The 26835-nt window shown below is 37.4% G+C and overlaps 1 protein-coding gene across 2 annotated transcripts in view; it reads right to left on the bottom strand.

Annotated features, from left to right (window-relative positions):
• The window catches only part of PIK3CA (phosphatidylinositol-4,5-bisphosphate 3-kinase catalytic subunit alpha), a 96872-nt gene that overhangs the window by 32577 nt on the left and 37460 nt on the right, over positions 1-26835 (bottom strand). For both annotated transcript variants that reach the window (XM_032174034.2, XM_058427023.1), the window contains exons 2-6: positions 8971-9398; positions 8247-8456; positions 6599-6849; positions 4662-4907; positions 3863-3948 (exon numbers count right to left, since the gene is read on the bottom strand). In XM_032174034.2, coding sequence (XP_032029925.1) covers positions 3863-3948; positions 4662-4907; positions 6599-6849; positions 8247-8456; positions 8971-9322 — 1145 coding nt within the window. In that variant the 5' untranslated portion in view covers positions 9323-9398. The remainder of the gene's footprint in view (positions 1-3862; positions 3949-4661; positions 4908-6598; positions 6850-8246; positions 8457-8970; positions 9399-26835) is intronic.

The following is a 26835-nucleotide window of genomic DNA, read 5'->3' as shown; positions in this document are numbered from 1 at the left end:
ACTAATAATAGTACCTACCCTCATAAGGTTGATAACTGTCTCATAAAATTAAATGAGATAACACAAGCAAAGGAATTAGAATGGCAATTGGCCCATGATAGAAGCTCATATGTTAGATAGTAACTTTAAAAACTTTTCAAATGTCTTCTTTATCATTCTGGTCTAATCTTGATTATAAATAAAATAATTCTTAATCAACAATAAAATAGTATAAAAATTCTATTTTTAATTGGCCAAACTAAGTAATAAACTTCATCAGTAAAATAAGTTCCATTTATTCTAGTATTTTCGCTCAAGTATGGAAAAAGATTTTTAAAAATATGGTCTATTTATGGAAAGAAGACACATTTAAAATGGGGTAATTTGGCAAGAATTATAAAGGTAAAAGAAATAACAAATATTACTATTATTATTATTATTTAGAGATAGGGTGTTGCCATGTGCCCAGGCTGAAGTGCAGTGGCTATTCACGGGCATGACCAAAGTGCATTATAGCTTTGAACTCCTGGGCTCAAGCGATCCTCTTGCCTCAGCCTCCCTTAGCCTCTTGAGTAGCTGGGATTTCAGGCGCATACTACCATGCCCAGTAACAAATATAATTGTAGAAATACATAGAGAAAAATGTTATGGGACTTAAGTCCACAATGATTTAAAAAAAATTAGGCTGGGCGTGGTGGCTCACACCTGTAATCCCAGCACTTTGGGAGGCCGAGGCGGACGGATCACCTGAGGTCAGGAGTTCGAACCCAATCTGGCCAACATGGCAAAACCCCATCTCTACTAAAAATGCCAAGATTAGCTGGGTGTGGTGGTGGGCGCCTGTAATTCCAGCTACTCAGGAGGCTGAGGCAGAGGTTGCAGTGAGTCGAGTTTGTCCCATGCACTCCAGCCTGGGCGACAGAGCAAGATTCTATCTCCAAAAAAAAAAAAAAAAAAAAAAAAAAATTAAAGATACATTACTTTCATGTACCAGACTTTTTATTATTCCTAAATCTTTAGAAGTGCTCATAAATTAATAAGAAGTGTTCGATACTCTAAGAGAGCTATGTCCTACGAATCTACTTGTTCAGCCCTATGCTAACAAAATAAAGCATGTTTCTCTTTTCTTCTGAAGTCCATCCATCCCACAACACACAGACACACACACATATACACACGCTCAATTAAGTTCTTTAGTTCTAGAAAATGGTTGTGTGTGTATATATAGTCCAAATTGACTCTGATTTGGGGAGATACTTGTAACATTTACGAAGAAATCATAAAGCATCTAATTTATCTAGCATAAAGGAAGCAGATTTGAAACAAATAGTAAGACTTTTTAAAATCTACTTTTCTATCTTTTTAATAACTTCATATTCATTTATCTGATTTGTTTTTGTAAGCACAGAAAAGTTTTAAAAATTTACTTAAATTTTCACACTACCATAAATACTTCACCTTTTAGACTACACAATGCTTAAAGAAAAGGCAAATACAGTCCTTTCTAAATAGCTATTTTACTAAAATTTCAACATTTTAATCATATATTATTAAATAAATTTATCTTTTACTTTTTTTTTTTTTGAGTCAGGGTCTCACTCTGCCCCCTAGACTGGACTGCAGTAGTACGATCATGGCTCACTGCAGTCTCAACCTCCCTGGGCTCAGGTGATCCTCCCACCTCACCCTCCTGAGTAGCTGGGACTACAGGTACATACACCACCATCCCAGGCTAATTTTTGTATTTTTGGTAGAGACTGTGTTTTTCCATATGGCCCAGGGTGGTCTCAAACTCCTGGACTCAAATGATCCATCTGCCTTGGCCTCACAAAGTGTTGGGATTACAGGCGTGAGCCACCACACCCAGCCTATCTTTTACTTTTATAAAGCTAGTTTAACTTTTGGTACTTGAAACAGCAAGCTAGGATAATTCTATCCAGTATTATTTTGAGGTCTTTGCTTGGGGCTTGTTGAACTCCTTGGATTGATGGGTTTATAGTTTTTACCACATTTGGAAAAATTCTGGCTATTATTTCCTCAAATGTTGTTTTTCTTTTCCTCCTACAACCACCCCACTAATCAGTGTGAGGCATACCAGTATGAGTGGGATATAAACTCGTTTTAGCAAGAATTTAAAAAGATCCTGGCCGGGTATGGTGGCTCAGGCCTGTAATCCCAGCACTTTGGGAGGCCGAGGTGGGGGGATCACCTAAGGTCATAAGTTCAAGACCAGCCTGGCCAACATGGTGAAACCCCTCTCTACTGAAAATACAAAAAATAAGCTGGGCGCAGTGGCATGCACCTGTAGTCCCAGCTACTCGGGAGGCTGAAGCAGGAGAATTGCTTAAACTTGACTGTACTCCAGCCTGGGCCACAGAGTGAGACTTCAACTCAAAAAAAAAAAAAATAAAAATAAAGATCCTGAAGTTGTTTGTTGTCACAATCTCATTTCTGACCTGAATGATACGCTTTCTGACCTACAATGGTTTAGGTAGGCTGAGGGACTACCTTCCTTCCCTGTGGCAGACAAGGCTACCATCTCTTTAAACTTTACCTAGGCTCTAAAAGGGTGGCCATCTTTAGCAACAAGACCAGAACTTTTTCTTGAATGTCTTAGAACTCAGTCTAAATTCATTATGAGATTTACTTCTGGAGGAGTCACTAGTTAGCTCTATTGTTATTTTATTATAAAGTCCAATAACAACTTGAGTTCTCTTGAAATATTACTGCTATTACATTCAGGGGTACTCTTATTCCCAAATGATTGTATAGAGAGAAGCAAAGAAATGCAGGATAGTGAGCTATTGGATTATACTACTTTTTATTTCTTCATCACATCCAGGCAGTAATAATTTAAAATGTTCCCCGTAACTCCCTCTCCCACTAATAAATTAATTTGCTACCAAAGACCCTTTATTTGAATGCCATAAATATCTATTCTTGGGAGTGATTTGAAGGAAACTGCCTCAGGGTAGTTTGGTTATGGAGTTGCTCGACAACTCTTACTTCTCCTTCATGTGATGATGATGGAGACGGGAAAAGAATAAAATGCTAGGTTTTTAATCTAATGTGGGGAATCATTAGCATAAAATTGTAACCATACTCTGTTCTCTCTTTGATACAATGAAAAGAGATAATCAGAAACTATTCTGATAAAACTTCAGACAGAATCAATAAAATAATCCTGTGACTGATACTTATTTGACAGAAAGTCTTGCTGGTCTATATGTACATTTCTGGTAATTTATTAATACATAGCTTGTATAAAGCTAATGATGTAAAATGTACTTTTTTTTTTTTTTTTGAGATCAGGTCTCACTAAGGCTGGAATGCAGTGGCATGATCATAGCTGACTGCATTCTGGAACTCCCAGGCTCAAGCAATTCTCCTGTCTCAGCCTCCCTAATGGCTGGGACTACACGCACATGCCACTGTGCCTAGCTAATTTTTTTTTTTTTTTTGAGACGGAGTCTCGCTCTGTTGCCCAGGCTGGAGTGCAGTGGCGCAATCTCAGCTCACTGCAACCTCAGCCTCCCAGGTTCAAGTGATTCTCCTGCCTCAGTCTCCCCAAGTAGTTGGGATTAGAGGCACCCGCCACCACGCCCAGCTAATTTTTTTTATTTTTAGTAGAGATGGGGTTTCACCATCTTGGCCAGGCTGGTCTCAAACTCCTGACCTCATGATCCACCTGCCTCGGCCTCCCAAAGTGCTGGGATTACAGGCGTGAGCCAATGTGCCTAGCTAATTTTTAAGAAAAACTTTTTGTAGAGATGGGGTCTTGCTTTGTTGCCCGGGCTGGTCTAAAAAAATATACTACTTTTACTGATCACACTGCTAAACACTAATATAACCTTTGGACATATAAATCTATATACTTCCTTACCTGGGATTGGAACAAGGTACTCTTTGAGTGTTCACATTGTCACATAAGGGTTCTCCTCCATGGTAGATACCTGTTCGAACATAGATCTAAAAGAAAAAAGTATGTATACACTAATGTATACACTCAACATACACATATGCACACACTAGACAGAATCAAATATAAAACTACGGAATTTTTGTTCAGATATAGCTTGGTTTTCCTTTTCTTCACATATATAACAAGTTAATACTGATATAGAGTCTTCACCAAAATTAGTTGCTGCCTTCATCCGCTAATAACAATGGAGACATCAGACTACTAAAACATAAATATAGGCCCAGAATCCCTTTAAGGGAGGTATGTAATTCAGAGTTTTTCCATATTTTAGAAAGCTAAATTGGTACACGTACTTACTAAATACTACTTCCTTAGCTGGTGAAGCAGTACCTCATAAAGACATTAGTATTTCTTTAATAAGATACCTGAATTTTATACTAAGTGGGGTTAATAAAGATTATAAAAACCCTCATTTAAGCTTGGCTCAGGTCTTTCTGCCAAATGAATCCTGTAAAACTTTTGATTTTAAGAGCTAGAATTGTGAATATTAGAATTATTAACAAAGGACTGTGAGCTGTGTAATAGCTAAGGTAGATGGAAGCTCAAGTAAAATTCATGATATATTTTTACATTCGGAGATTTGGGTGTTCTCCTAACCATCTGAAAACATACTACAGGTCAACAGATTACTGTATAGTTCAAGAAAAAGGTTATATAAAATAATTTCTATAAAATAATAAGCATCAGCATTTGACTTTACCTTATCAATGTCTCGAATATTTACATTCACGTAGGTTGCACAAAGAATTTTTATTCTGAGTGCACTATTTATAACCCAAAGGGATTTTGTAGATGTTTCTCCATTCATATATGGTGTAGCTGTGGAAATGCGTCTGGAATAAGATGGCATTGTAAAACAGTCCATTGGCAGTTGAGAATAAAGGCTTTCTTTGGCCATCAACATCAAATTGGGCATCCTCCCAAGCATTATACAGCTTCTTATATACTGTAAGAGATTAAGGGGGCAAGCCATTTCCTGTAAGGTTTTTCATTTTAAAAGTAACATGTAAGAGTATTATGAGAATTTACATATTAATCTGCAAAGGTGATAAAAAAATTAAACATTATAGACCACATTTATTAGTAGTTGCTATAACATTTAAAATACTAACATTTAGGATTTATGTTGAAGCACAAGATCAATCAAACACTTCTGAATATAAATTGCATGAAAGAAAAAAATTAAGGTCAACTTTTGAAACTACAGTTCTACCCTTAACTGGAGGCAAAAAAAGGAATTAAAAACAAGGATCACAGGATACTCATTATGAAAACATTGTATTTGATAACAGAAAAGCAGTATCACTTAGGATGCCTCTGTCATTCAATCTACTAAGTCATATTGATGTCCCATCTAAAGGCTGCTGTTCACTTGCTTTTTTGTCCAAACATTTCCTGAGAAACATTAGTTTTGCTAAAATTAAAACAAAAAACCACAAATAGTGGAGACCAGTAACATTATGGATAAATATTTACAAAAAATGTTAAAATATACTGGTCTGAATTTTGAAATGGTAGTTAGGACAGAGATTTTTAATATAAATGTTACTATATACACATTATTTTCTTACCCATAAGCCCCACTAGACAATAAGCAACCTGAAGGCCAGGACCAGGTTTTATTTGGTATTGTAAATTAGTACTCGACATATGCTTGGCACAAACGTAGTTGCTTCTTATAGGTATTTATTTAATAAACAGAAAAAGAGAGTAGGAAAGTACCAATAGTATATCTTAACAGTAGGTCATGGGTTTTTTGAAATGTCTATTTCAATTCCATTCCATGGCCACTGGCTGGAGGGGATAAAAATCACCAAACAGGCTGGGCACAATGGCTCACGCCGGTAATCCCAGCACTGCGGGAGGCCGAGGCGGGAGGATTGTTTGTGCCCAGAATTCCAGACCAACCTGGACAATATAATGAGACTCTGTCTCTAAAAAAAAAAAAAAAATTAGCTGGGCATGGTGGCACATGCATGTGGTCCCAGCCACTTAGGAGGCTGAGGTGAGAGGACTGCTTAAGCCTGGGAGGCTGATGCTGCAGTGAGCCATGATCATACCACTGCATTCCAGCCTGAGAGACAAAGCGAAACCCTATCTCAAAAAACAAACAAACAACAACAACAACAAACCCATGGAATATCTATATTTGGGAGCTAGAGTAACTGTCAACATTTTCAGTCTCTCAAAATGAATTAATCACAGAATTAAAAGAATAAGCTTACAAATGCTATTTACTAATATTACTTATCAAGAAGTATATCCTAAAAATACAGATACTTGGCCAGGTGCGGTGGCTCACGCCTGTAATCCCAGCACTTTGGGAGGCCAAGGAGGTCAGAAGATCAAGACTATCCTAGATAACATGGCGCAAACCCCGTCTCTACTAAAAATACAAAAAAATTAGCCAGGCGTGGTGGCGGGTGCCTGTAGTCCCAGCTGCTCGAGAGGCTGAGGCAGGAGAATGGCACGAACCCAGGAGGCGGAGCTTGCAGTGAGCTGAGATCGTGCCACTGCACTCCAGCCTGGGCGACAGAGTGAGATTCCGTCTCAAAAAAAAAAAAAAAAATACAGATACTCATCCTCAATGTGATTACTTTTAAATTAAAAATTAATATTTTGAAACTTGTTACTCACCTTATACTGACTCAGAGGATATTTTTCTAGGAAGTATTCATCACATCCACACACTTTTAAAATATACTTGCCCTGATACTCTAAAACACAGAGTTTTAGTTGTTCAGAGGATAGCAACATACTTCGAGTTTTTTTCCTGATTGCTTCAGCAATGACTTGTTCTGGTACACAGTCATGGTTGATTTTCAGAGTATACTTCTGCTTGTCATTATTTGGAGAAACTATTACCCAGATCACCACTATTATTTGCCCTATAATAGGAAAACATCATTAGATGCAATCACCATCTGTCTTTCATTTTTCAAGGGAGAAATTTCAACAAGTGTTCACTATCATTACTTTATCCATATTAGAAATGCTTTTTAATTAGCCCAATTAAAACTAGGTAAATATCAGGTAGAAATAGAAAATGTTTATATCTGAGGGGGCTGCCAGACCATTCCCAAATCTCATGTTTTATGACAAGCACAAAAAACTGTGATACGTGGGTCACAAGTACCTGAGACCAAGCTAATTTCCATTCTAAACTGTATGACATACTTGATGGGTACCGCCCCTATGAATAGTGATTCATGATGGTATCAAAGGTTTGACAGTGCCTAAGGTGGAAGAGTTTTTGGTAACTATGGGAAGTAAAGAAAGAACCAATGGAGGTTTAAAGATGTTCATTTAGAATGACAGAAAATGTGACGGAGGAAAGGTAAGAAAATTAAGAGGGGAGAGGAAATGGATTGTCTAATTTTCTCCTTTTAAGATTAAGCCAGGAGGCCAAAAAAGAAGAAAAGAGAAAGATGAAGAAAATGGGAAGACAAACTATTTACAGAGGCTTGGGTGTTCACAGTACATTTCTTTCAAGTTGTCTATATGTTGAAAATTTTTCACAAAAAATATTGAGGAAAATGAAAAGAGCATTAAAATATATGCTAGAATAGAATTTTGAAAGATCTTATGTTGCATTAAACTACTTTGAAAAATATGGATAAAATAGTAGTAAGATGTCTTAACTTATTCTACTAACAGAATTTGATATTTAATAGTGTGTGTGAGTTAACTCAAATTGATAATTTTACTTTGTTACCCTGAAAAATATAGACATTTATCGGATACAATGACATGCATTTCGAAAACAATATAGTTTAATTTCTTGTTCACTTAATTCTAGAAATTGATATATTAAATGTCAAAAATCTCCCTACATATTATCACCCATGATCAGAATTACTGCATTTAATACTTAAGAAAATTACTTATTTTTTTCTGGTGTATTTATGATATATAATAACAAGAATGTATAAAGTTTTCCAAAAATTTCATAAAATGTTTCTATTGATACTTGTTTTTATGAAAACATAATCAGCTCTAATTCTGAATCCCAAAATATAGTAAATTTCAAACTTATACTTCTTCCGTTTTATAGACAATTTACCAAGAAATCAGTATCATATTCATACAAAAATTCAACCAATAAATATTGATTGTACATAATTTCTATTTAGCACTCAACTGTATCTTGTCAGTATAAGCAGTCCCTGCCTTCGAGAAGCTTACTATCTAGCTGGAAAAAAAAAAAGACGACTATACAAAGATATAGGCACATGTAGAAGACTGCACTATAGTAATGATTAGGGTAGATCAGTCATATTCTTACCTTTATCTAATTTATTATATATGTGCTTTGGCAATTCTGGTGAAGATTCTACATTTGGAGGATAGACATACATTGCTCTACTATGAGGTGAATTGAGGTCCCTAAGATCCACAGCTTCTTTACAAACATTCAGAATATTTCTTCGAAAGTCCTGTACTTCTGGATCTTTAACCATATCAAATTCACACACTGGCATGCCGATAGCAAAACCTTTAATAAAATTACATAAAGAATATAACATTCTATTACGTACACAGTATGAACATGTTTTTTACAAACAGGGAACTCTGTAGATTTGGAAGATCACAATAGAGTAAAAAAAGTACCTCTAGGTTAAAAAAATTTTTGATGAATGCATATATATTAAGAGTTGACAAAGTCTCAAATATTTTTAATATATAAAAAATAATATATTCAGCAATTTAGAGCAAAGGCAGCAAATATTCCTATCAATCATTTTTAAAAGAATAACAAAACTAAGATATAACAAATCTAAGTCATCCCACAAATGACATTTCTTAAATAAAACCTTATGGAGTAATATCAAGGTGTTAAAAATAGTTCCATAGTTCGACAGTAAAACATACTTTAGATTTATAATGATTTTTATTTAGAAAGCTATTTATGATTACGAAGGTATTGGTTTAGACAGAAATATTTTAGTAAGGGACAACAGTTAAGCTTCATAGTTATTTGCATTTTAGAATAGGATATTGTATCATACCAATTTCTCGATTGAGGATCTTTTCTTCACGGTTGCCTACTGGTTCAATTACTTTTAAAAAGGGTTGAAAAAGCCGAAGGTCACAAAGTCGTCTTGTTTCATCAAAAAATTCTTCCCTTTCTGCTTCTTGAGTAACACTTACGAAAATGTAAGAAGATTCATCTTGAAGAAGTTGATGGAGGGGGTATTTTCTTGCTTCTTTAAATAGTTCATGCTTTATGGTTATTAATGTAGCCTCACGGAGGCATTCTAAAGTCACTATCATTCCATTTGGTAGTAAACATTCTACTAGGATTCTTGGGGGCATCAAGTGGATGCCCCACAGTTCACCTGATGATGGTCGTGGAGGCATTGTTCTGATTCTTTGCAAGTTTTACATATAAAACTACTTTAAGGAATTAGATGTATGGTTGTCCCAAAGCAGAAACCTAAATCAAAGAAGGAAAACATATGTTAAAAGAGACACAACTACAGAAGAATACATTTATAACACTGCTAAAATGTAAAAACTCATTTTCCATAGTTTGACTTGATTAGGCTAATCAGTAATAATTCACCTTAAATATTCTAATTGAGACTGTTGCTCTAAATTAGGCTATAAAGAATTTATTTCAGCAGAGATTAGAAAAACCATTTGTATTTAATTAAATTTAATAAAGTCATGTAAGAAAACATTATAGTTGAGTGGATTTTCTAAGGTTTCATCAAGACAGAGATGAGGCTATGGGAAGAATGAAAAGTTGCAATTCAACCCCAAATTCCCATTGCATATCACCTTTATCATTCTCTTCTATCTTACGGAAAAACAGAATTTAGGCCAGAAACAATCTTTTAGATCATGGGTCCACTGCTCTTATTTTAAAATAAGTAAAACCATGCCTAGAGAAGTCAAACCCTTTTCCTTTTTCACTCCCTGCCCTCAACCTGTAATAATGAGAAATTTTATGGCTTAGTCTTTTTTCTTTCTTAAATCAGTCTTTGTAATTTTCCTTTTTCTTTTTGTATTGATTCTTATCTAGGTGATATCTTAGACATTCTGTTCTTAAAGTATGATTTAGGTATATATTCACAATATTAGAAAGTGTCATCAATGACTTTTCCTTGAAGTATGACGATGAATTTGTAATGATCCATCTACTTTCTCAAATAACCCAGTCCTAATACTTCTGAGTGAAATGAATCTACACATAAATAAGATCCATGACTCTCTTTGTTAGTGCAATGTTCCAATCAGTTTGTAATATTTTTAAAACTATTAAGTATTATTATGAGTTGAAGGCCCTTAATTTTTTTAGACATCAACAATCTTGGGGGGGTCTTTTAGAAGATATTATCAAAATCCATAAAACACAAGATTACTTCTTGCTGTTTATATTTTCTTTTACTCAGTGAGCAAAACTGTAAGAGTATATCAAAAGGCAAAGTGAGAGATACCAAATAAGAAAAAAATGAAAGTTAAGCTAGAGACATGAATCAAAAAGGCCCAGATAACCTACTATATTTGATTAGTCTATCAGGTATTGTAGGTAACAGCTATAAATGACACTGTTTGCTTATGCACCAAAAGTGCATTGGTGCTGTCCCCAGGACTATGTTGGGTGTGGGAATCTAATGATGAATAAGATAGATATGGCCCTTGCCTTCACAAGACAAGGCAAAGAATACGAAGATTATGTGTATGCTGTGTGTAGGGTAATTAAATTCACACTTACAAAACAGAATAAATGCTATCCTGGAGAAGTGCCAGGTTCTATAAAAGCACATAATGTGGTTATCAAGTTTGGGGTGGGAAGGTTTCCGATAGTAGGTAACATAAACTTAATCCTTTAAAGATAAGCGGCCGGGCACGGTGGCTCACACCTGTAATCCCAGCACTTTGGGAGGCCGAGGTGGGCAGATCACGAGGTCAGGGGTTCGAGACCAGCCCGATCAACATGGCGAAACCCCGTCTCTACTAAAAATACAAAAATTAGCCAGGCGTGGTGGCATGAACCTGTGATCCCAGCTACTCAGGAGGCTTAGGCAGGAGAATCGCTTGAACCTGGGAGGCAGAGGTTACAGTGAGCCAAGATCGCTCCACTACACTTCAGTCTGGGCGACATAGCGAGACTCCATCTCAAAAAAAAAAAAAAAAAAAAAGATAAGTAAGAGTTGAACAAACACAAGAAAGAGGAGAGGAAACCTGCCATCCCTGACTCCTCTCTCCATCTCACACCAGTCAACATCGAACCCATCAACAAGCTTCGTTAATTCTCTCTGTATTCTGTCTACATTCCTTCAGATACCACTCTTAGTACCTTGGGCCAGCCATCAATATTTCTTGTCTGGACCACTGCAAAGGCCTAAATGGTCTCCCTGAATCTATGCCTGCCCCCTTTAATCCACCTCCACCTCATAGCCAGTGTGACTTAAAGAGAGCAAGAGGGCCTAATTTGGTTAGACATTTATGCTGTACCAATTCTTGGTTGCAAACAAATAATTATGGTATGCTTCAGAGTTGTAACATATGAAGGATGTGAAGAGTAGGAATAGCAGAAATTATGAGCCTTTTTCCCACCCACGGAAATACAGAAATTAACTGGAAACAATGAAGAATATAAGAAAAATATTTTTTATAGTTGAAACTATTTTTCTTCAAACTTATAAAAGAGATCCACTGAAATTATAGAATTTAAAATAATTGTTCTTTTTCCTACATGTAAAAAATTTCATTGGCTAGTAAAAAGACCAGATGGATCAATCTGTATGAACAATTATAGAAGTGACTTAAATTTTTTTAAACCTACAAAAAATCTGAAGAATGCAAGGGAAAACGCCAAATGACTACTTTTAAATGATGACATGCCTGCATAAAAAAGTTCAAATGAAAACAAAACCAAAACCACAAGCCACACAAAAACAGCAGCTGTGTTTATGATTTTTCTCTGCTGAATGGCACTGACAGGTCTCTATTATGGAACTACTGGAGCAACTATTTTATATAATAAATAACAACCCACAAGGAACCCTCATGTTCCCTAAGTATTACCAAGAAAGAAGCCTAGTTAGTATAGTAGACAGATCACTGGATTTATTCCTTATTCCACTGTAGTATATTTATGGGTAATTAACTATTAAATACTCAAGACACACCCTTTTCATTAAGAGAATAAATGTGATTATGGTAGTAAGACACTTGTTGATCCTGGAAGGCAGGCACTGGTTGACATTCTGGTAGACAGAATGACAGCTTTTTTATTTGTCAGAAGGTTATTTGTCTTCTCATGCCAGGCCTTATTCTGTACAAACCATTACCCCAGGGTTCACATAAAGTGTAGAAGTGGCAAATGGAACTAACATTTGCTTTTTTAGTATGTACTATGTACTTGGGTGGGCAGTAACTCTTTTGAGGTAGATATTATCATTTTACATATGAGAAAACTGAAGATCAGAAGTGAAGTCACTTGCCTCCAATAAATGGATTTTGAATCCAGGTCTAGATTATTTTAAAGCCCATACTATAACCATGCTGTTATTTGGGCTTCAGTTATGGCCAGGCAATATTCCCCAGTAGTGAATAACAGAATGAGCTCTAATTTGAATCTACACTAGATTCAAATTTTGGCCCCCTTAGTTAATAGTTGTATGGCCTTGGGTACTTTAGTTCATCTCACTGAATCTCATTTTTCCCATTTGTTAAATTGGGATAATAATGGCATCTACTTCATTGGATTGTTGTGAAGATAGATGAAGTGATATATGAAAAATACGTAGGCACAGAGATCAGCACACAGTAAGCACTTAATAAATGTTAAACATTAGCAATAAACTTGTGAAGTATTACCAACATTATCTTTTCAAGCTTACTAGGAATTATACAGTGCTGGCACCAGATGGGGTAGGAAAAGGTTTTTGGATTTTTTTTTTTTTTTTTTTTCACCGAGACGGCAATAAGCAGCTTCATTAAGAAGTTATATTTCAAGTGCTAATACCTGAAGGTGGCAAGGCTCGCACACAAGCCTGGAAGAGTACTGAGTGGCTCAGATGCCGGTGCTTTCCCAGCTGCTTCCAGTTCCCCAGGTTCCCAAGATTCCTATTGAAATGTTATAGCTATCTACAGCTTAGGTGTCAGGAATCCCTTGTTATCCGTCTCTACCCTGTTTTTTCTTTCTTTTTTTTTTTTTGAGAAGTACCTGCTTAATGTCAGGGTCTAGGCTAAGTATGGTACAAAAACAAAGGTTAAAAAGATGCCTTCCCTTCTGCAGTTAAGGGCCTCATAGTTTAACAATGTGATAATTGTTACAAGATAGAATATGAACACTGGAAAAGCCTGAGGAGATTAGGGAAGGCTTCAGAGAGGTAAAGTTTCAGTAGAATATTATAGATTAAAAATTTTCACAGAAAGGGTATGGCCTGAACTAAGAGAGCCTATAGAAGGGTGTTCTAGGTTGCCACAAGAGAGTGTGTATAAAGTCAGACCATGAAAGAATGTGGCCTGTTCCTAGCAATACAAGCTGTTTTTTATTACTTGAGTCTAAAGTGCATGGGAACAGGTGGAGTATGTGACAAAGGAGGAGAGGCGAAAGGTAGGTAGGGGCCAGATGTAAAACCATGTTAGAGTTTGAATTTTATGTTGTACACTGTTAGTAAAAAGGAGACTCTGGGCTGGGGGCTGTGCCTTACACCTGTAATCCCAGCACTTTGGGAGGCTGAGGCAGCAGGATCACTTGAGCTAAGGAGTTCGAGACCAGCCTGGGCTCAAGACCCCATCTCTACAAAAAAACAAACAAATTAGCTAGGTGTGGTGGCACATGCCTATGGTCCCAGGTTCTCAGGAGGCTGAGGTGGGAGGATCATTTTAGCCTGGGAGGTCAAGGCTGCAGCAAGCCATGATGGCGCCACTGCATTCCATCCTGGGCAACAGAGTGAGACTCTGTCTCCAAAAAAAAAAAAAAAAGTCTCTGAAGTATTTTGAGCTAAAAATGACATGATGCTTTTAAAATGATTTTTAAATTCTCTCAGATTTCTTTAAAAATTGCTTTTCATGTGTAGGTTATAATCAAATGAACATTAAAGTGTAAAAATCACACGTTCTCAATTGTCTAGAGAAAACTCCCTAAAATTAAGAAATCAGAATATATAACATTTTAAATAAAGGGCTCTTTAGACTACAGAAAAAATTAAATAGTGATAAAGAAGATGGAATTATTAAATTTAAGGCAATAGAGGGGGATAAATCACTATAAAATTATGAAATCATAATGTAGTTTGGAGGTTTGAGGTCACAGAATTAAAAATGTATTTACTAAAAATAAAACACTTTAGGGGCCAAGAAACCACTCTATTGAGGTTCTGAGTTCAGAATGCCAGGACTAAAGATTCATATGCATACTGACAAATCACTACTATCTGGAACTCTTAAGAGTAAATAAATTGGTTTTGCTTATCCTAATTTTCTATATATCGAAATAAGTTATTTCAATTTGAAGACTGTTCAAAATAGAGCAGTCCTATTTTCTTAGAAGAGTGTGCATGTACACAATTCACAATTTACCTTTTTGATGAATTACAGTCCTCATTATAAGCACCAATTACTGGGTTATATTAAAATACAAACAGCAAAGCTCTTCAGGATTATTGAGAAATTTGGTGGAGACTTGGGGGTACATTTCTGGTCCAAAACCAACAACCCCAGGTTGCCGAATGCCTCCCATTTCTTTGTTTTCTAGCAGTCAATGGTCACTTCTCAGCGAAGGCCAACCTACCTGATTACGGTAGCATCTCCTTCTTCTAGTCAGCATTGACATGTGACCACCATTTTACAAACTATAAACTAAAGGCCAACAGACCAAAAGATAATACAAGAGGCTCTGCTGTATGACCTTAGGAGCACAAAATATGTGACAACAGATGCCTCGATCATCACAGATTTTTGTTTACTTCTTGTTTCTGGTGTTAAAATTACTGCTAAAAGTTACTGTGTTTAGGAAGGAAGTACTTAAAAATCTTTCGGTTCTCAGAAGGCCTCAACCTGCGTTAACTTGTTGGTATGGACTGGGTCTGCATCAGCAGCCCAATTGAGTAGACAGTACTATCCAGCAGAAGTAACAACACCTTTAAGAACAATGTAAGTAGCAGAAATAAAGAGTAAAAAACAGTATTGGATTCTCCATTGTCATTTGACTTTTACACTGGAAAGTTTCTTAATTCATTGGGCAATTCATTATTTTGAACACTTGATGTGTACTCTTTCGGACCACGAAGACAATGACATCTTGACAGTTTGATTTTTAATCCCTAAATTGAAAGCCTTTCTCTATTTACATTAGCACTCTATTTCTAGATTTCATTAGTTAAGGCAAGGGTTGTCAAAGTATGACCCACAGGCCAAATCCAACTCACCACTTGCTTTTGTAAATAAAGTTTTATTGGAACACAGGTAACAAACTGTGTTTACATAATGTCAACAATACTTTCGCACTGCAACAACGGAGTTGAGCAGATGCTATAGAGACCATATGGCCTGGAAAGCCTAAAATATTACTATCTAGCATTTTGCAGAAAAAAAGTTTGCTGATCCCTGTAATGTATTAGAATTATCTGGTATCAACTGGATAAGTGCCCAGTGGCTAAGAAGTTATCCTAAACCCTGCCTCTGCAAACCACAGTACTACAGTGTCAACCTAAGTTCTTTAAGCCATTAAGTTAAAATCTTGAAATAGGAAAGTATCTCAGAAGTGATTTAAGTGGGTACTTTCATTGCTGGGAGCTTACTACCTGGTAGGGAACTTTTTGTGGAGTAATTCTGAAGTTATCCCTAAACATTGTTACTCCTAAATTATCTTGTTCATTCCCTCAGTTCCGCTTTCTCTATCTCATCACATACTTGAAAGCTATTAGAATTTCCCCTGGGTCTTTTTCCGCCAATTCCTTCAACCATAATTCAGGCAAGACAGTTTACCATCTCATTTTTGCCATCACTGGATATGCCCTTTTGCTAATATTCATCTCAAAATGTGGCAATGAAAATCTAGTACAATATTCTGGAATCAGTATTTCCAAGGCAGAGTACAGACAACTATTACTTGACTATGGATTACCAGTCTCTATAAATAGAGCCTAAGATGTTTTCTGGCTTAACTACTTTAAAATATGCAAAAAGTATATTTTATATATTTCAGTTCAGGTTTCAATTTCAAAAGTGTATTATGTTTAAGATACTTATGTTTTTAGGCCAGGCGCTGTGGCTCATGCTCGTAATCCCAGCACTTTGGGAGGCTGAGGGGGGCAGATCACCTGAGGTCAAGAGTTTGAGACCAGCCTGGCCAACATGGTGAAACCCTGTCTCTACTAAAAATTCAAAAATTAGCTGGGCCCTGGTGGCGGCAGCCTGTAATCCCAGCTACTTGGGAGGCTGAGGCAGGAGAATTGTTTGAACCTGGGAGGCAGAGGTTGCAGTGAGCTGAGACTGCGCCATTGCACTCTAGCCTGGGCAACAAGAGCGAAACTCCGCCTCAAAAAACAAAACAAAACAAAACACCAAATACTTATGTTTTTAAAACATCAATATTGTACCTGCATTAAAAAGTCATTAAAAGTAAAAAAGTTAGAAAGTTATTTTGAAGCATACCTCAGCACAATTGGCACAATTGGCAGCCTGATCAATGCAAACAGCCACAATTTGCTAAAATAAGCAGCTTGTGTTTTCTAGTTATGTTCCACAAGTATAGAAGCTGTTTAAATGTTTGCTGAATGACCAACAGTTTGTAAAACAAGTTTTACCCATACTTTTAGATGTATGTTCACAAAACATTTTTCACTCTCATTTTTAGAGAGCCAACAGGAAAAAAACAGTTTTGTGGCTAACTCAGTTACATCTCTTTATTTGCTCATGTTAGGGGTCAGGAAACTATACCCCAAAGTATGACACTCTGACATGATGAGCAGCAACAGAACCAAGGTCTGACATTCTCCTGTACCTCTGTCTCTTCATCTTCTTCTCTCCTAAAGTGAAGAAAGGGCTTTCTCTGAAGTTTCCCTTATCAAGAGGGAAGTTCCTCCAGAAGGAATGTAATTGTGAACCCCATCTCTGGAATCTACATTAACTCGTATCACAGGAGAGACTAGAGGTCTGCACACCCAAGACACCAGGCCCATACAGACTTTTAACCTATTCTTCTGAGGGCTACTATCTGAGAGACTTTATTCAGATAGCAAGACAATTTTCGTTTGCAGCACAGTTCTTCCCCTCACCCTCCAGGAGCCTTAAGCCCATATTTGTTTCTGTAGCTAAAAGAACTATTTAAGCTTCAGCCGTCTGGCCTTTATCTGAGTCTTATACTTTGTAGGACCCCTATGCATATGCATACGATACATTTACATGCCTTTTCTCCTGTTAATCTGTCTACTGTCAAGTTTATTTCTCCGACTGAAATACTGAGCCTCCAGAGGAAAGAGAGATGGTTCTTTCACCCCCCCCACAACCCATTAACTAGGAGAAAAAAAAAAGCTTTTCTGATTTTTAAATTACCAAATGAATCTTTAGTCTGATTTGGAACAGGAGAACAAAACTTCCCTCTACATTTGCTACAGAAACAACATGATTCAAATCTGGGTTAATAATTCGATGGTCTTATTACTGCAGTTGAAAGTTACTTTAAATATTTCTAGAGTCAGTTACTCCCTTTTTAAATGTTACCACAGCCTTTTATATGTATTTCTATAACTGTACCTCAACATACTCATTAAAATTATCTGTAGTCATGTTTGACCTCCTATTAGGCTACGAACTTTTTCAGGATAGGGTTTTTTTTTTTTTTTTGAGACAGAGTCTCGCTCTGTCGCCCAGGCTGGAGTGCAGTGGTGCAATCTCGGCTCACTGCAAGCTCCGCCTCCCGGGTTCACCCCATTCTCCTGCCTCAGCCTCTCTGAGTAGCTGGGACTACAGGCGCCCGCCACCACGCCTGGCTAATTTTTTTGTATTTTTAGTAGAGATGGGGTTTCACCGTGGTCTCGATCTCCTCACCTTGTGATCCACCCGCCTCGGCCTCCCAAAGTGCTGGGATTACAAGCGTGAGCCACCGCGCCCGGCCGATAGGGTCTTTTATGCTGGGGGTGGTGGTGGGGTGTCACTATAATCCTAGAGCACAGAAAGGCAGGTAGAAAAACTAAATTGTTGAAATTACTCCAGTGAAAATGTAACAAGGACCTGAACAAAGAGAGGTAGCAATAGAAATACCAAGAAACGGATGGTTAAAGAAAAATCAAAAGCACTCAAGAGACCATTTGGATTTGAGGGCTAAGAAACATAATTTTAAACAAATTTCACTATAGAGGAGATGCATGGGAAGCAAGTATCCTTCAGTACAATTTTCTGGGCCCCAGTTAGGGCCTCTAAAATTCTCTTCCTCTAAGAGTCACTGAGCTGTTTCTGGAGTGAGTCCAAAGGGACAGCTGTAATATATACTAGCTCTGGAAGGATGCATATTAACCATTTCTTTCGAAGTGCTGTCCTTCACTGACCTTTAAAAGCTGGCCATGAGAAAATAGATTTAACTCACACTTTTAGAGATACTGAAAGACCTTTACGACTTCAGCGTGGAAAATCAAGTTCTCATCACTAGTATGCCAAAAATTTAAATTCCTTTAGTGAGGAACTGCAATTCATTTTCACTATTAAATTCATATTTACAGTGCTAAGAAACATGTTATAAAAATACATTTCAGAGATTTAATGCATTATATAAGACAAGAGTTTCCTAATATGAGGCCCATGAATGGGTTTAGAGAGGATCTGTGCTAACAAATTTTTTTTTAATGACAAATAATTAAGGCTTAGATGAGTAGTATTTATAGCAATGTAGACTTCTGATTATCAGTAAATGTGACCAAGGTGAGTTAAAAGAATCCAAGTTTGAATAGCAGAGTCAAATGTGGTAAAGAACCATTAATGGGCCGGGCGCGGTGGCTCACGCTTGTAATCCCAGCACTTTGGGAGGCCGAGGCGGGCGGATCACGAGGTCAGGAGATCAAGACCACAGTGAAACCCCGTCTCTACTAAAAATACAAAAAATTGGCCGGGCGTGGTGGCGGGAGCCTGTAGTCCCAGCTACTCGGAGGCTGAGGCAGGAGAATGGCGTGAACCCGGGAGGCGGAGCTTGCAGTGAGCCGAGAGTGCGCCACTGCACTCCAGCCTGGGCGACAGAGCGAGACTCCGTCTCAAAAAAAAAAAAAAAAAAGAACCATTAATGAAGTATAGATTAACACTTGGATCTTAGATTATTAGATAAAGCATGAACTTTAAATTTTGTATTTTATAAAGAGAAACCACACCAGATACTGAAATGTGTAGTCACTTTATGTATCTTTTACATGAAGAGAGAAACAATCCTAAGGTATTTAAGTTTGGCAGCACTATAAATATGAATTTAATAGTGAAAATGAATTTTCTCAATTTGAATTTTATTTTTTTATTTTTATTTTTATTTTTTTTGAGATGGAGTCTTGCTGTGTCACACAGGCTGGAGTGCAGTGGCATGATCTCGGCTCACTGCAACCTCTGTTTACCGGGTTCGAGCAATTCTCCTACCTCAGCCTCCCAAGTAGCTGGGACTACAAGCATGTGCTACCATGCCCAGCTAATTTTTTTGTATTTTTAGTAGAGACAGGGTTTTGCCATGTTGGCCAGGCTGGTCTCGAACTCCTGACCTCAAGTGATCTGCCCATCTCATTCTCCCAAAGTGCTGGGAATACAGGTGTGAGCCACTGTGCCCAGCATACTCGAATTTTAAAAATTCAAATTTTAGTGTGCAAAAGGACAAATTAAAGTTTCTTCAAATATAAGCTCAAAATGTGACTAAACATTAATAAAGGTGAAGGTGAGATAGGATTAGGAGAAAAGGCAAATGTACTTAATGTACAAAACGATATATATTTCATAATATTATACCATTTAATAGGAAACAAATGATTCCACAGTGATAGCTTTCTACTAAATATTTTTCTTATTTAATTATTTCTTTCTTTCCTGTGAGGAAGGGAGTCAAGGCAGATTATCATAGCTTCACACAAAAGCAGCAGCAGGCAGTCAGAAGTAAACTGTCATCCTCAGTTCCAATGACCCTAAATCAGGTAACACTGAAAACTGTTTGCATTTTCACATCAAGAAGACTGTATTGGTAAATGATGATTTCAAAATACAGAACTAAAAGAATGACTACTATTCCAAATGGAAAAAAATATATTAACATTTGCCTTTGTTTTTCTAGTAGTACAATACTTGGTCTCCAATTCGTTTATTCCTTTTTATTAACCAGCCCACCTCGTGACCAATGGCATGCACTGGTAAGACAGGTGGACAGAATTCGGGGTGTCTCCTGGCCAAAGAAAAGGACAAAAGCTAATCAAACCACAAAGAGAGCCTAACTAGTGACTTGAGTTTTTACACATCTTTAGCAACACCTGTAGCAAATGAGTAACCACGGAAATCTCCAGATTTTTTTCAGCTATGGTACTATTTAATATATAGTAGCAAAGAGAACAATGTATATTAACACAATCTAGTCCTAAGCAGAAATGGTCCAACCAGTAGTTTCGTTTTAGCTAAGATCAGTGCACCATCATCCTCAATTCCACTGACCCTAGGGAGAACTCTCCAATTCTTAAGTCTTCCTCGTAGGCTCATTTGAAGGCAGTTTCCTTATTTGCAAAAGGTGAATAAAAATAGTTACTATCTCATAGTACTGTTATAAGAATTAAATGAGGGTCGGGCTTGGTGGCTCATGCCTATAATCCCAGCACTTTGGGAGGCTGAGGCGGGCGGATCACAAGGTCAGGAGATCGAGACCAGCCTGGCCAACATGGTGAAACCCCGTCTCTACTAAAAATACAAAAAATTAGCCGGGCGTGGTGGCGGGAGCCTGTAGTCCCAGCTACTTGGGAGGCTGAGGCAGGAGAACAGCTTGAACCCGGGAGGTGGAGGTTGCAGTGAGCCGAGATCGGACCACTGCACTCCACCCTGGGCGACAGAGCAAGACTCCACCCCAAAGAAAAACAAAAGAATTAAAGGAGATAGTATATGTAAAGTCCTCAGCATACTGCTTGGAACATAGAAATTCAATAAAGGATCCCTCTCTCTTATCTACTGGATCAATGTTATCTAAATGCATGTGTCCAGAAAGGGAAACAGAACTTTACTGTTTTAGGCTTGTTGTAAAGAGATGGTAGATATTATCTAGCTAGAACTCCTACACTTAGTAAAACTATTTGGTTCACTGAACCAACACTTAAAGGAAATTTGGTTATCATATAGAAGGTAATTTCTTAAGAAAACAAAACACTTCCCTTATAAAATGACTATAAAGTAGCATCTTTTACATAAAGAGAGAAACAATCCTAAGGCATTTAAGTTTGCCAGCTGTATATCCATTTCAGGACCAGCTGTATATACTGAAGACAGTGAAAATAGAAGTCTATGCACCTGATTGCCTCAATGAAAATTTAACCAATGAGATCAATGAAGAGACCAACCTAGCAAAGAATCATGGTCTAATATAAAGGAAATGCAAAATACGGAAGGGTTCTTGAAATGTTACTGCAATCTCCTACTAAGCAAACATTTCAGCTCCTGTGGAACTCAAAGAGAAACGGTCCTGATGGTTTAACCTTTTACAACAAGTTTATAACCAAACCTATGTTGATGATAACCAAAAAAATAGGGCTCATTGTCCTTAGTAATTCATATTTATAAATGACTCACATCCCACATACTTCAGGAAGAAAATCCCTCTATGACTTGGAACTTCAAAGATGATGCTAACCACACATTGTTCCATTCTTGATTGATGGATTCATTTAAGAGAAAAGTATAAAAGGGCTCCACTTTTCAGGCCGGGCGCGGTGGCTCACGCTTGTAATCCCAGCACTTTGGGAGGCCGAGGCAGGCGGATCACGAGGTCAGGAGATCGAGACCAAGGTGAAACCCCGTCTCTACTAAAAATACAAAAAAATTAGCCGGGTGTGGTGGTGGGCGCCTGTAGTCCCAGCTACTCGGAGAGGCTCAGGCAGGAGAATTGCTTGAACCCGGGAGGCGGAGCTTGCAGTGAGCCGAGATTGCGCCACTGCACTCCAGCCTGGGCCACAGAGCGAGACTCTGTCTCAAAAAGAAAAAAAAAAAAAGGGGCTCCACTTTTCAACTTAAAATCAATGTTAAAACCACCTCTCCCTTTTTCTTCGAAAAGCCCAGGGCTTCACGAAAAGTAACTTCACTCTTTCTTGCCATAATGAAGCTAACACCATTCTGGACTTGGCTGACTTATAAAATAGTTGTTTTCTGGCTGCTTGTGAGCTAAAGAAACAAAAGGGTATATTATCCAGGACTCAGCTTGTTGAGTTCATTAAGAGTTTAAGAATATCTAGATTAACATCTTAATTAAATTAAGAACATCTATGTGATATTGTGAGATACATATTTGGTCTCTGTCCTCTCTCCTGGCACACAACTCCTAAATTCCTTGGAATCTCCAAAGTAGTAAGTGTCTTTCTGCACGCTAATGAGTTGACTGGTGGCTGGCAGCCCCTAGGTTGCTTAAGGATGAGGGTTGGTCACCAGAAAAACCAAGGCAAGATTAAAGAACTGGGGCTTTAAGTCCCACCCCTACCTCCACCTCCCAACCACCTCCTCAGAGGAGAGAGGGGCTGAAGGTTAAGCTGATCACCAATGGCCAATTATTTAATCAATCATGCTACTTAATGAAGTTTCCATAAAAATCCAAAAAGGACTGAGTTCGAGGACCTTCTGGATAGCTGAACAAGTGGAGGTTCCTGGAAGGTGGCGTGTCCACAGAGGGCACGGAAGCTCCACACCCCTTCCCACAAGCCTTGCCCTATGCATCTTCTTCATCTGTATCCTTTGTAATATTCTTTATAATAAACCAATAAATGTATTTCCGAGTTCTATGAGCTGCTCTAGCAAATTAATCAAACCCAAGGAGGGGGTCATGGGAACCCTGATTTATAGCCAGTCAGTCAGAAGCACAAGTAAAACAACCTGAAGCTGATGACTGTCATTGGAAATGGATGGCAGTCTTGTGACTGAGCCCTCAACCTATGGGATCTGATGCTATCTCCAGGCAGATAGTGTCAGAACTGAATTGAATTACAGGATACTCAAATGCTCTCTATTGAAGAATCTGCTGCAGAATCAACTGGTTGTTGGTGGGGAGAAATCCCCGTATACTTCTTGGTGACCAGCGGTCACAGAAGTCTTCTGTGTTGATTATTGTAGTGTGAGAGCAGAGGAAAAATGGTTTATTTCTATAGAATCTAGAAAAAGGTAACATTAGCAATATGTCTTTCAAATCACTTGACCTGATTCTTTTAAAGATCTGTAAGAAGCCAAAGGCAAGATGTTTCTGTAAGTCATCAGGGATTAGAACTTCTCCCCCCTGAAATTTATCAAATGGCTTCTGCTCTTTTGTTTTTATGTTTCTTTTTAGTATAGCTCAATGACTTAATAAGCCTTTCTGTGGCTCTGAATACCTCAACAGCTTTCTTTCAAGTCTTTCCACTACTACGGGTGAGAGTGGATAACTTCTTGGAAAACGGTTGCTACACACTGTTCCCCTAGTCTTCATCAAAAATCAATGGCTAGCTTATTTCCTTATATCATGGGGTGAGGACATAATTTAGTCACCATAGGGACTTGCATTCAAGTACTATCCCTTCTAATGATACTCTTTAGTATTTAGATAAATTAAAACTTGCCTGCATCTTACTGATTAGCCCTATTGTCTTGAGAATGAAGAAGAGATGAGTCTTTCATAACCAACTTTTAAAGTGCTGCCATCATAAAGTGAAACTTGGGTTAGCTACAGGTTTCTTGGTAGAACCAATTGTTCTATCTTCCTTAAACATTAACAGTCGGTATCCACAGATGGGAAAAAATCCCCACCGAAATGCCTAAACAGAAGATTTTCAGTTTAGGCTGGTCCAATAAATAAAGCTATCAACTGTGGGGACACCAGCAGATACAATATATTCACCTAATTGCATCCACATATGTTTCACAGAAGGTCTTTTTGCTTTGGACTATTATTTTCATTTTTGACCAATTCAACATTCCAAACTTAACAGATTTATCTGTACTCTGTCAGAAGGCCAAAGTGATCTGGAGGGGAGAGAACCAGGGACTAATGATAAAGCTTCATCATGGTCTACTGTCTTCTGTAGAGTTCTCTATTCCCTGAGACCAAGTGTCATAAAACTGTAGCTATGGTGTCTGTGACTATGATTACATACTCCCAGGCACAAATAATAAGCAAAGCAGATATTAATGTGTCATTGTCCTAACTGGCTGTTGCAAGGACAATATTTTCAAAATCAAATGACACTGTCTGGACTGTGCTGCTGTGATCGTGGTGGTGATTCTGCCAATACTTACAGGCTAAGGAGGAGGTGTAAATGGACTCTACCAATTTGCTTTGCAGCAGGAAAACAGCCTGCTGGTAAGTGAATCAAATAAAAAGGTTAGCTTAAAAATATGGAGTACTTCTTGAATGTGTCTATCAATTTTGCACAGGGAGGGGCAATGCTCGTCTTCTGTCGTCCTCCTAATTTTAGTGGTATGTGCTGTGAAAATAGGCACTAGCCAATAATCTTCTACCAAAAATACTAGAAGGACCTTGCTTTTAGTTTAATTCCTGCCAAGACACAGGCCCTAATGGCTTCCATTACATAATTATGCATCAGTTAACACAGTGTCATAAAACATATTTTAGTTCCCAAAGTATTTAATATACAAGGATTAGACACTGGAAAAAGTCTGGCTCTAGATGTACCAAGTATCCTTGTTTGCCATATAAATACTTAGGTCCCTGACATTTTTGTCTAGTTATTTATCTATCCTTGCTATTATCTTTTTGTCCACATCACAACCTCAGCCTATGTCCTTGGACTGATTTCCTTTCTTAGGAGCTATCATTGTAATCTCTTATTCTTTCCTCTTATACCATATTGATATATTATTGGTATTCTTACAAATAAAGCACAGAATGTATAGTGCACTGAAATTTTATTGCACTTAAGGTGATCACTTCATGTCTGTTCTTAACCTGCTCATTTCAAATGCCAAATTTATTGGTCAAAACAACTTTTTTCTGGCTCTACATAAATTAATCAGATAAACCCATAAACAGCTTCTTGCAAAAATAATACATTTTCTTCCAACTATACTCTAATGAGAATAAGATATTGTATTTTTTTTAAGTGAATACACCCCAAGTCTATCTGGGATTTTACGACATTGGATGAAAGACATAATATGCAGTAGAAATTTGATTTAAATAACAATGCTTTTTCAATGATAAAGACCAAACAATAACTTTATATTCTGATGTAATTGGTTGCCATCTGCCCCATTTTCTGGCAATAACAAAATATTCTAGTATTATGTTAGTAATAATGAAAATGTCCATTGCAAGCAATTATTGACTAACTTTAATAGTGATTTATCATCCTTCAGTATTTGATCTCTGGCAAAAGGGCTATTTCACAACAGGAAAGCTTGAAGTAATAACTTTGGCAAGCAAAGAAACTCAGATCTCCCAGAAGTGCAATCAGAGAGAGGGTAGCTTAATTTCAGCACAAGTGTCACCTAGCTAAGATGTGAAGAGAAGTTCTATGAATGAAAGCAACAACAATGTGAAGTCATGTAAGCATAGATTTTTTAAAAATCCATCTTTTTGATAATATAATACAGCCAAGATACTTCAATGGTGGGAGAGAAATATTAGTAAGTGGTCTTTATTTTCCCTTTCAAGCATTTACTATTTATTTATACTTATGTGTAGTTCAATGTACCAAGTATCTTGGAAATTATAATTACTATATCTTAAAAAGCAAGCAATGAGAATGACAAACTGAAATGGGTATAACTGTGTAAAAGCAGCAACATACATGATCAGTGAGTAGAATATTAGCTTTTTTTTTTTTGAGACAGGGTCTCTCTCAGTTACCCAGGCTGGAGTACAGTGTTACGAACATGGCTCACTACAGCCCCAACCCCAGGCTCAAGCAATTCTCCTGCCTCAGCTTCACGAGTAGCTAGAAGCTAGGACTACCTGTGTGTGCTACCATGCCCAGCTAATTTTTTTTTTTAATGCAGAGATGGGGTCTTGCCATGTTGCCCAGGCTGATCTTGAACTCCTGGGCTCTGGTGATCCCTCTGCCTCTGACTTTCAAAGTGCTGGGATTAGAGGTGTGAGCCATAGCACCCAGCCAACACTGCCACTCTTATTCACTGATGCTCTGTATGACATTAGTTAACCACCCAAGGCATGCAGTTGAACAATAAATTACTTACAATGATTTAATACATTAAAATGCTTCTTTATAAAATTTATCAACTGACAAAAACTTTTAAACTGGCTCTTTAAGTCATTAAAAGCTGTCAATTATTCCAAACAACTGCTTCACATGTTATGACTCATGAGCTAACTTTTGCTGACATTAAAATAAAGGCACAGAGGAAGACGTAAGAAAGTTTGAAAATGGGAACTTTAAGATCTAAATCTTTAAGCTGTCACTAGGGAGTAAAGAGGTAATTCAGGAAAGGGAATGACTGAAGAGATTAAAGTGAAGAGAAATGGGAAAGTTTTTAGGTTGGACACAGATACTGTAAAGGACAACTCTTTTGTGTATGTGTCCAATAATTATAATTACAGAGATAAATATGTGATGGAGTATCCTGACATGGTAAAATTCAGAGTGAGAACATCTAGTACTATGGTATATAAAGAAGACATTCAAACCTCTATTTCTTAAATTACAAGACTTTAAAGGTTAAAATAAAACTAGAATATAACCTTCGAACTTCACCTAGCTGACACT

The sequence above is a fragment of the Hylobates moloch genome, unplaced genomic scaffold, assembly GCF_009828535.3.
Source record: "Hylobates moloch isolate HMO894 unplaced genomic scaffold, HMol_V3 SCAFFOLD_13, whole genome shotgun sequence".
NCBI lineage: Eukaryota > Metazoa > Chordata > Mammalia > Primates > Hylobatidae > Hylobates > Hylobates moloch.
This window is presented reverse-complemented; position numbering and strand designations above follow the sequence as displayed.